Below are 11,239 nucleotides of genomic sequence, written 5' to 3'. Positions count from 1 at the left end.
TTACAGAGCATACAAACCAGTTGAAAGTGAGCAGCGAGTGTCGGCTGACGGCTGGCTGTGCTGTAACGTGTGCATGTCCTTGCCCTCTCCTTTAACCTCAGAGGGATTGTTTCTCTCTCTGCTCCTCCCTGTGCAGCTCTGCTCATGATACTAAGCTGCAAAGGGACGTTTTTTTCATTTGTCAGCGTTGCCACAGTTTGCCTGTGGACACAGCGGTCAGATGTGGTCTTTAATGCTCTGGAGCTGATCAGATGCGACAGGATGAGGTTAATCTACCACAGGAGTTAATGGGCTGCCTCTCCAAGACTTTATAGTGTTTACCTACAAAAGATTGGATTACGTATGCACAGAGGCTTTTACATTCACTCATAGCAGCTTTCAAATTCTCACTTTCTAGTTAGCAGTTCATTACTAGAATTATGTAATTAAACTGGAGAAAGACTGTGTGGTCACTAAAACACTCCAGTTTTTGCAGTGTCCCACACAAAGAAAGACTCAGCTATTCATGAAATCATTAGATTTGGAACAAGCTGATACTGTGAGGAATAAGATGAATATAACAACAATGATTAAAGGAAAACAACAGTAAGAATATGTTAAGGGGTTAAAGGATCAGGGTTAAAGGTAATTAAAGCACACGTTAACTGGAGGGCAGCACAATGGCTTGATGGTTAGCACTTTCGACTTGCAGCTAGAAGATCCCTGGTTTGTGTCCCGGCCTTCCTGTGATCTTTCTGCATGGAGTTTGCATGTTCTTCCTGTGCATAAGTAAGTTTTCTCCAGGTACTCTGGCTTCCTCCCACAGTCCAAAAACATGCTAAGATTAATTGATTATTCGAAATTGCCCTTAGGTGTGAATGTGAGTGTGATTGTTTGTCTCTATGTGTAGCCCTGTGATAGACTGGTGACCTGTCCAGGGTGTCCCCCGCCTTCACCTTAAGTCATCTGGGATAGACTCCAGCTCCCCGTGATCCTAATGAGGATTAAGAGGTGTAAAGATAATAGATAGATGGATGTTAACTGGAGGGACAACATATACCAGTAGCTGCAGTATGCAGTATGTGCAATATCATTTATCACCTTTCAACAACTGTGTTGTATCTAAATTATACATTTTCTCTTATGAATGCTCACAAACAAATATATTAGAAAGACTATATTAAAAATACACTCCTCAAAGTAGGCAACAACTGAATACACCTGTGACCTCTGACACACAAGTTTGAAAACCAATTTGTTCAACTGCATGAGCATGGTTATACAATGAGCTGTGAACAGCATTACTTTCTCAGTTTTTGACCTATGGCGGGTGTCTATCTGCATGTCTGCATCATGGCTCTACATTGAACCAAATTACCAGAGAAATTTCAAAAATCTCATTGTGAGACTGGGCTGCACAGGCTTGGTGGTTCACACTTTTGCCTTGCATCTAGAAGATCCCCAGTTCGCGTCCTGGCCATCCTGGGATCTTTCTGCATGGAGTTTCCTCGGCTTCCTCCCACAGTCCAAAAACATGCTGAGGTTAATTGGTGATTCTAAATTACCCTTAGGTAATTGAATGTGAGTGTGATTGTTTGTTTCCATGTGTAACCGTGTGATAACCTGGTGATCTGTCCAGGGTGTCCCCTACCTTCACCCTAAATCAGCTGGGATAGACTCCAGCACCCTGCGACCCTATTGAGGATTAAGCGGTGTATAGATAATGGATGGATGGATGTTTCACTTGGGAGGTATTTAATAAACTTAATAAACTGTGGATGGATGAGTGTGAGACTTCAAAAAGATGGAAAATGATAAAGGAAGACTAGTGATCAACAAAAATAAGTGAAAACACAGTTGCAGCAATAATCAGGAGATAAAGAAAGAATCATAGTACCACTAGTCAGAAGTCGTGCTTCTAAAATGATGCCAGGGACAATCTACTAGTTTGTACCAGCTAGCTCTGAAAACAGATGGGCAGCTGCTTCGGACTTCATACAGCAGTTATCAAATGAAATCAGGGTTTTTGTGACAACTCAGACAGTGTGAAGAACAGTTCATAATATCAAACATGAAAAAAAAAACCTGGTGAATATTGGTAAGACATTCTTTGGTCAGATAAGATCAAGATGAATTAGTTTGACTCAGATGGGGTCCAACATATTTGGTGCCAACCTAGTCAGGACTATCGCAGTGAATGCATAGTCCTGACAGTGAAGCACAGAGGTGAGAGCGTGATCATATGGGGCTGACTTGAATCCAAATGAACATCTTTAGGGTATTTTAAAGAGTAACGTAGAGCAACACAACCCGTCCAGCACAGAACAGTGATACAATTTTTGGTCATTTGACATTTTAATGATATTACAAGTGTGTACTAATTTACTTTCATTTAGATGAAAACTGTTCCATCCTCTGGTGTGTTGTCTTCCCCTCAGAGTGCACCATTTACACGTGAGTGTATGTGTGTGTACGGATGGGTTTGAGGAACAGGGTGTGGTAGGAGTTAAGGAGTGGTCCCCTACCAGGCAGTTCTGTTTTAACATCCCAGTGGGCTCAGATCGGCGCCAGCGTGAGTTTCATTATTCTCCATGAGCCCTGCTGATGTGGGCGGCAGCTGCACTGGGAAAGCTACACTCCGGCTGCAGCAGAAAGTGTTTCACTGTGTATCTTTGTCACTGTGTGATAGTATGAAACAGGTCAGCGCAGCATGGAGTGGAGTCAGACTTCATTGCAATAAACTGATACTAAGCTGCCTAACAGATTAGACTGTGTGGTTCATTGTGTCTTTTGATGGCGTGATCTGTGTGCAAGTGTGAGTGCGATCCATGTAAAAAGCTGTATAAGTGATGGTGGAGGTCACAGGGAGGTCTCTCAGGGTTTAACACTCCTTCACCACGCCTTCCAGCACTATAAAACATGAACTTCACAAAGTCGCCATCTTGACTGTCTTAGACTGACACACTCATATGTGTATGCGTATTATTTTAAATTTTTAGCAGCTGCCAGCTGGCAAGCTAGTTAGCTGCATAATACAGTACTTTTTCCTCATAGATTGGTTGCGCTCTTATCTTGCTAGCTGTATCATTAGCATTAACTTATGTAACAAACTTCCAGTACAGAACTTCTGTCTCCTCCTTGTGGCAGAGAGAGCAATCACAAAGACACTGTTAAAGTGTTCTAATATGTGATGCAAAATGACTGTGAAAAGACATGCAAAACAGCTAACATGAGACACGAGTAACCCAAAAGTGACACACAATGATCAAAATGTGACACAAAATAACTCCAAGAGATATAACATTGCTACAAAGAGATACAAAACAATCAAAATGTGACACAAAACAATCACAACAGGATGTAAAATGACCCAATTGTGACAAAATCTGTGAAATATGACACAAAATGACCAAAATGCGACAAATAAAGGCTACAAAGAGATGTAAAGCGACCAAATAATGACACAATAAATGGTGCAAAATGCTCAAAACACGACACGAAGCAATCATAGATGCAAAGTTCGCAACACGTGGTACAAAACAACCGCAAAAGAGACGTGAAATGATGTAAAACATCTGCAAGATGCAGTTGGAGATAAACAACTATAGCGTCAGTGTGGCTTTCAATTTTAGTGTGTAGCACCTCTTTGGGATGAGTTGGGGACTTTTTCATGTCTGAGCCCAGCGCTTCATAGTCTGTCCATGACAGTTATTAAGAATAGCATTTGTCACCTTCACTTATATTCTCAAGTTGAAACAACAAGTTAAATTTTACAGTGAAGCAGCCGCTACATCGTGTAAAGTGAAAGGCAACGTCTGTGGCAGCTTAACTCAGCAACACACAAATATCTGCACACACACACACACACACACACACACACACACACACACACACACACACACACGCACACACACACACTCACACGCACGCTAAAGCAGTACAACATCTGTTTGTCCTTTCAGGCTGAATGGCAGATTCAAAACAAACACCCTTCTTCTGATGCATATCACCACTTTACAAAAATAGACACTTCTGCTTTTGTCCAACTCACAACTGTGTGTTTTGGGACACACACACACACACACACACACACACACACACACACACACACACACACACACACACACACACACACACACACACACACACACACACAAAGAGCAATTTTAACAGCTCTAACATTTGTTTGAGATAATCACCAGAAACAGACTATTTATCTGTCAGTATCTCAGTTGGGCAGGAATAATAACGATTTACAAACAGAATTAGTCTGTGAACAAAAGGTATTTGAAAGATCAATGCAGAAATTATTATGGAAAAATACACATAATTCTAGTAAGCAAAGACGACTACAAAAAAAATTAGCCATCTACAATTTAGTGTGTCTGACCCTGTGACTGTAGAAAAGATGGAGGCAGCAACCATGACCTAACCCACTGTTTCACGGACTACAGTGTAGGCTGCTAATATGAGGTACGGTGTAAAAAAGGTGATGTTTTGATGTCTGGTGGCATTTTCCTTCATTTACAATGTGGGCTACAACCTCCTACAATCACAGACACTGGCTGCTCCTGTAGGCTGGATTCAAACCAGACCAACATGATGGCTTGTTTGGAAATTTTCACCTGTACTGTGAAAACTGTTCGCCAAAATGTGTTGGTGAGAAATAAGCCAACATGTCTTCATTTTAGAGCACTAAATGTGAAAGTTTTGCTATGATATCTATAATGTAGTATTGCCTAATCCCCAGACAAACCATGTTCATGGATGAATAATACAGCCGGATGAGAGACTGATTTAATGAGTCTCAAATGAGACAAAGTGCTAATAAACAGTATACTTTTACAGGTGTAGCTGTTGAGGTCGATTTGACGTTTTTAAGCAAAATAATTCAACCTCTCAGTTGAAAGTGACAGCAGGAATTCTGCAGTGTGAGTATGGAGCTGCCTCACAGGTGAACTGGCTCAGCTCCTGTCAGTGTTCCAGTGAAGGAACGAGTCATTAACACCTGCGCTCTTCATGGGCAACAGAGAATAAACCAGGAGCTTTGCTCTCTCTGTTCTCTTCAACTTTCGGTTCGATCAATGACGCGCTCCCACCGCACCTGCGCTCCCGTGCGCCGCAGCGGCAGAGAGCAGCACGGCGCGGCGCGGCGGCGCAGCAGCGACCTGTCTCTTTAAGTTGGTGTCAAAGCCGATTACCGCTGATCTCCGTCGTGATTCTGTTTTCACCGTCTGTTCCCTCAGTCTATTTTTGTTCGCGTCGCTGACGGTGAGGTTCGCTTTTCCCACACATGAATTTACTTGTTTTTTCGTAATTTTTTAATGCGCCGACAGAAAAGCACCAAAGTTTCCAGCATGCAGATGCGCTGAAGTGTCGCTACTCTGAGGTTCAACCTGCGAGGAAAGACCCGCATCAGAGCCCCGGTCCGGGAGCTGTTGAGGCTGATGCGCGCTGCGCCACGGACGCTCCAACTTTTTATACCATGGTAAGCCTGGATTACCTTTTCCTGCAGACGGAGATATTAACCGCGTTCTCTTTGGCGTCTAAAAATAACAGCGGTGGCCGTGCATGGGGTGCTGCGGTGTGATGTGACGCCCCGGGTCGCTGTTTGAAGTTGGCACCGAAATAAACGCTGAACTCCGTGTGCGCATAAAATGCAGAAGAGCGTGCGGTACAATGAGGGCCACGCTTTGTATCTGTCGGTGGTGGCGCGTAAAGAGGGCAGCAAGCGCGGCTTCCTGAGCAAGAAGACCACAGAGAACAGTCGCTGGACGGAGAAGTACTTCGCCCTCCACCAGAACGTGCTCTTCTACTTCGAGAACGACCAGAGCGCGAGACCCTCTGGTATCTACCTGCTGGAGGGATGCACGTGCGAGCGGGCACCGGCACCCAAAGTGTCCGGGATCAGCAAGGAGCCCCTGGAGAAGCAGCAGGTGAGTCCCTCCTCAGAGCTGACCTGCTCTTTAGGATGAGGATGCAGGTCACTTTATAAAGAGGGAGGTGTCTGGTTTTCACTGTAATGTGCACAGTGGTGCCAGAAAGACACTTTAAGTTTACTTACATTTTAATTTCAGGATGCAGGCTAAGAGGTCAAAAGTTTAGTTACATTTAGTTTAAAGATGCAGGAAACTTTTACATTTTTGCCAAAAATATTACATTTACTGTCATAAAGGAAACATGAAAGAGGCTTAAAGTTCACCAATATAATTAATAAGAATGCAGATTGCGTTATAATCAGACTTTGCTAAAGATATTCAGTTTACTGTCAAGAAGTGAAATAAAAACATCAAAACTTCTTGTTTGAGGAGCTAAGAGTTTACCCATATTTTAATTTCAGGATGCAAATAGTTTTTTAATTAAGAAATGTCACTGTGTTACTTTAGCATGAAGGTGGTAGTAGTGTAACATTTAATTTACTACCATAAAGAAAAAGAAAAACATCAACATCTCATATTTGAGAAGCTAAAAGTTTATTTACATTTAGTTTAAGGATGCAGGACTTTGTTACATATCATGTTTTCACTTTATTAGGCACATTTTTTGCCCAAAACATGACATTTGCTGTCATGAAGAGAAAGAAAACCATGAAAGACGCTTAAAGTTCAACCACATATTGATTTAAAAATGCAGGATGCATTATAATCAGGGAAATGACTTTAATATGTTCAAATTTGTCAAAGATATTCAGTTTACTATCAAGAAATGAAATAAAAACATCAAAATCTCATATTTAAGAGGCCAGATGTTTGCTTATATTTAGTTTAAAGATGCAGAAATCTTTTAAATATCATAGTTTCACTTTAATTGACACATTTTTGCCAAAAATACTACATTTACTGTCATAAAGAAAAAGAAAACCACAAAACAGGCTTAAAGTTCACCCACATAATTAATAAGAATGCACGCTGCATTATAATCAGAGAAAGGACTTTACTTTGATATGTTCAAATTTGCCAAAGATATTCAGTTTATTATGAAGATGCGAAATAAAAATGTCAAAGTTTCTTGTTTGAGAAGTTAAAAATCTACCCATGTTTTAATTTCAGGATGCAAGCTGCTTTTTCAATTAAGAAATGTCTCGGTGCTACTTTGGCATGGAGGTGGTAGTAGTGTAACATGTACATTTCTGCCCCAAACATTTACCATAAAGAGAAAGAAAAACATCAAATCTCATATTTGAGAAGCTAAAAGTTTATTTACATTTAGTTTAGGGATGCAGGAATCTGTTAAATATCATGTTTTCACTTTATTATGCACTTTTTTGCCAGAAATATTTATCATAGACAGAAACCCCCAACGAAGCTTAAAGTTCATCTATATTAAAATAAAAATGATTTCGCTTTAATAGGTGTTAATTTACCAGAAATATTCAGTTTACTATCAGGAAGAGAAAGAAAAACATCCAACTTTTGCATTCGAGAAGCTAAAAGTTGCCCACATTTTAAATTTTTTATGTTTTCACTTTTCCACCGAGGTAACAATAGTTAATATGCTCATTTATGACAAAAATATTCAGTTTACTGTCACAAAGAGAAAGAAAACCATCTCTAATTTGAGAAGCTAAGAAGTTTACCTACAGTTTAGTTTTAGGATGAAGGCTGCTTGTGCAATCAAGAAATATGATGTTGAGACTTTAATGTGCGCATTTGTGCCAAAAATATTTAGTTTACTATTAGGTGAATAAAAACATCAAATTGTCATATCTGAGAAGTTAAATGCTGATCTCGATTTAGTTTGAGGATGCAGCTTGTTTTTATAATGGTTGTAATAATATGGACTCTAATATGTGACAACAATGAGGCAGACAAACAGAGCTCAGCACTTTCAATCAGCTCATTGTTTGCAGAATTTGTTCTTGTAATATTTGATCTATGAGAGCTAATTTTAAATGACCCACATTCACTTTTCTGTTGCTGCAGTGTATCAAGATGTTTTCATCCCATCAGCAGTTGCCATAATGTAGATTATTCTCTGTAAACTCTAAGAAAAGGCATATTATTGTCTACTGGCAACCTGTTTGTACAGTTTATTCTAATATTTAGACATAATCTAGATGATACCAGCTAATCTCCTCACCTTCTGCAACTTGTTAGATGTAACTCCTCTAGCTTGTCTTGGACATGAAGGGTGCTATACAAATAAACTTGCCTTGCCTTGCCTACCTTATAGAGGCTAACAGAGCAGACGTGAAGCAGTTTGTTCACAGCTTCAGTGTGTAAACAGTTCATTTGCTCATGTGACCGGTGGTTTCTACTTTCTGCATTGTGTTTATTGAACCGAGACATAGACCTTTTTTGGAGGTGATCTCCATTTATTACAGCCTTGACAGCCGATAAAAAACACACATCCCTCAATTTACAAGACTTGTACTCCTACACAAATTAAATAATACATAACTATGTTCGATTGGGAAAGTGAACTTATACACTACCGTTCAAAAGCTTGGGGTCACTTAGAAACGCCCTCTGTTGTTGAGATTCAAGGAAACAAGGGATGTCATAAATCAATGCATAGTATCTTGTTTTGTCCAAAACCCAAAGATATTCAGCTTACTGTCATAGATGAAGGAAGAAAACCAGAAAATATTCACTTTTAAGAAGCTGCAATGAGAGACTTTTTTTTGTTTATGAACTATCAAAAGTGTCAGGATTTCATTTAACACTTGACACCTAATCATTGGCAACTGAAGTAACTGTTGCAGCTCTAGTTGCAACAAGTAAAATGTTCATTTTGTGGGCTGGATATCTCATTTGCTATAACCTCTGCAGCATTAACACTCAATAAGTGAAAAGATGTTCACAGACTCACACATGTAAACAAAGACCACTATGCTAGTCTTTATTTCTCATGTTGAAATAAACCAAAATTACTCTTTTAAACATTAGCTGTCAACATGCAAATACATTACGAGGAAATTGTTTTTGTGCAATAAATGAAGCTAAATATGAGGACATCCATACTTAAAGATGGTTTGCTGATAAATGACGAGTGAAATGTCGTAAAGATGTAGTAAAGTCTTTAACATTAGAGACATTAGAGTATGACGAGTAATCTCTTATGAAAAACATAAACTACAACATGTTGCTTATCATACATTTAGAGGCTTATAGATTTATTGACCGTACATCAAGGGCAGAGATCTAAATAATATAATATAAATATCTTGATCCCAGTCCAATATACCAACAGTCTGATGGGCTTTAATGGTCTGTTTAAGTGAAAGTATTCCAGCTCACTGAATGTAGGCTGTGGATACAAGACTGCCACAGGCCACACATTCCATATGGTACTCTCCTGTACAGTTTTTTGCATGTTACCATTTATACAATTTGCTTTACTTTGGGAAACAACAACACAACCTCCAAGCAATAACCTACCATGCTGAGAAATTCAAATTTTGACAAGTATTTGGATCATACAGTAAGTTTAATGACAGTGCTTGTCTTCCAGCATGCAAATGTTCCACCAAAACAATTTTCCTGTAACTATTTTAAGGGGAACACGTTTTCTGCATCCTTTGCTTAGCTCCGCCCAAGACGATTGCATATGTATGTATGTAAACACTACCGTTCAAAAGTTTGGGGTTTGAAATGTCCTTATTTTTGAAAGACAAGCAGTATTTTTTCAATGAAGATAACATAAATGATTGAAAAACAGTCTAGATATTGTTAATGTAGTAAATGACTATTCTAGCTGGTTGATTTTTAATGGAATATCTACATAGGGGTACAGTGGCCCATTTCCAGCAACCATCACTCCTGTGTTCTAATGGTACATTGTACTAGCTAATGGTGTTGAAAGGCTAATTGATGATTAGAAAACCCTTGTGCAATTATGTTTGTGCATGAATAAAAGAGTGAGTTTTCATGGAAAACATGAAATTGTCTCGGTGACCCCAAACTTTTGAACGGCAGTGTATACGTATGATAATAATAATTCCTTGTTTTCTTGGTACTAGTTTTTACATATTTGAAATAAATATCTGAATCAATCAATCAATCAATCAATCGATCGATCAATCAATCAAAAGAAATACAAACAAGCCAGAGCGTTTTTTCTGCCAACAACAGAATAATGAGGAGAATGGTCTTGCAATGTGGGGGTAAAGATTCAAGATGTGATGAAACTATTATATACAGCGCATATGAAAAGTAGGGTTAGGGTTAGGATCTTGGAAATTTTCTCCTTTTATTGCTTCTCAACATTGAATCATGGTCAATTTAATTTGACTTTGACAAAGTGAAAACAGATTTCTACAAAATAGTGTCAATTATTTAAAAATATAAAACTCAGTAGAAGTGATTGCATAAGCATTCACCCTCTTCAAGTCAGTGTTTAGTAGTTACACCTTTGGACACAATTACAGCATTGAGTCTGTGTGGATAGATCTCAATCAGTCTTGCACATCTGGACACTGCAATTTTACCTCATTCTTCTTTGCAAAACTTCTCAAACTCTGTCAGATTGCACAGGGAACCGGAGTGAATGGCTCTTTTTAGGTCTAGCTGCAAATTATCAATTGAATTGAGGCCTGCGCTCTGACTTGGTCATTCCAGAACATTCACCATGTTGTCTTGAAACCTTTTCTGTGTAGCTTTGGCTGTATGCTTTGGGTCATTGGCATGCTGTAAAGCAAATCTTCTCTGAAGTCGCAGTTCTCTTCAGACTGCATCAGGTTGTCCTCCCTATACTTTGCTGCATTCATTTTACCCTCTACCTTTACAAGCCCTCCAGGGCCTGCTACAGAGTAGCATCTCCATATCATGATGCTGCCACCACCATGCTGAACAGTGGGGATAATGTGTTTTTATTGATGTATTGTGTTTGGTCTCTGCCAAGTGTAGCATCTAGTCTGATGGCCAAAAAGCTCACTAATACCCATAGTCTTGATGATATCTTCTCTGTATATTTGTGTAGTTAACAGAAAACAATAATGTGTATGAAACCTTCTGGTTTAATAAGTCTTTTTTAAATGCTCAGTGGCATGGAAAAAATCATTAGACCACCCTTGTTTTCTTCAATTTCTTATTCATTTTAATGACTGGTACAACTAAAGGTACATTTGTTTGGACAAATATAATGATAACAACAAAAATGGCTCATAAGAGTTTAATTAAAGAGCTGATATCTAGCCATTTTCCATGTTTTTCTTGATAACAACCAAAATCACTTAAGTTCTTGCATCAATAGCTACGATATTGTACTGCCAAAAACAATGCCTTTAAGCATTCCGTGCTTTCTTTTAGTCACATGATAT

General features: G+C 39.1%; 1 protein-coding gene across 7 annotated transcripts in view; it reads left to right on the top strand.

Moving 5' to 3' along the window:
* The first annotated feature begins 5,174 nt into the window (after nucleotides 1–5,174).
* Nucleotides 5,175–11,239, top strand: part of rasgrf2a (Ras protein-specific guanine nucleotide-releasing factor 2a) — a 64,013-nt gene continuing 57,948 nt past the window's right edge. For 2 of the 7 annotated variants that reach the window (XM_035958238.2, XM_035958232.2), the window contains exon 1: nucleotides 5,176–5,915. In XM_035958238.2, the coding sequence (XP_035814131.1) occupies nucleotides 5,637–5,915 (279 nt within the window). In that variant the 5' untranslated portion in view covers nucleotides 5,176–5,636. Of the gene's footprint in view, nucleotides 5,916–11,239 lie in introns of all 7 variants that reach the window. The other 5 variants (XM_035958237.2, XM_035958234.2, XM_035958236.2 and 2 more) reach the window with 3 other exon arrangements.

This window comes from Amphiprion ocellaris, chromosome 17 (genome assembly GCF_022539595.1).
Source record: "Amphiprion ocellaris isolate individual 3 ecotype Okinawa chromosome 17, ASM2253959v1, whole genome shotgun sequence".
Classification (NCBI taxonomy): domain Eukaryota; kingdom Metazoa; phylum Chordata; class Actinopteri; family Pomacentridae; genus Amphiprion; species Amphiprion ocellaris.
This window is presented reverse-complemented; position numbering and strand designations above follow the sequence as displayed.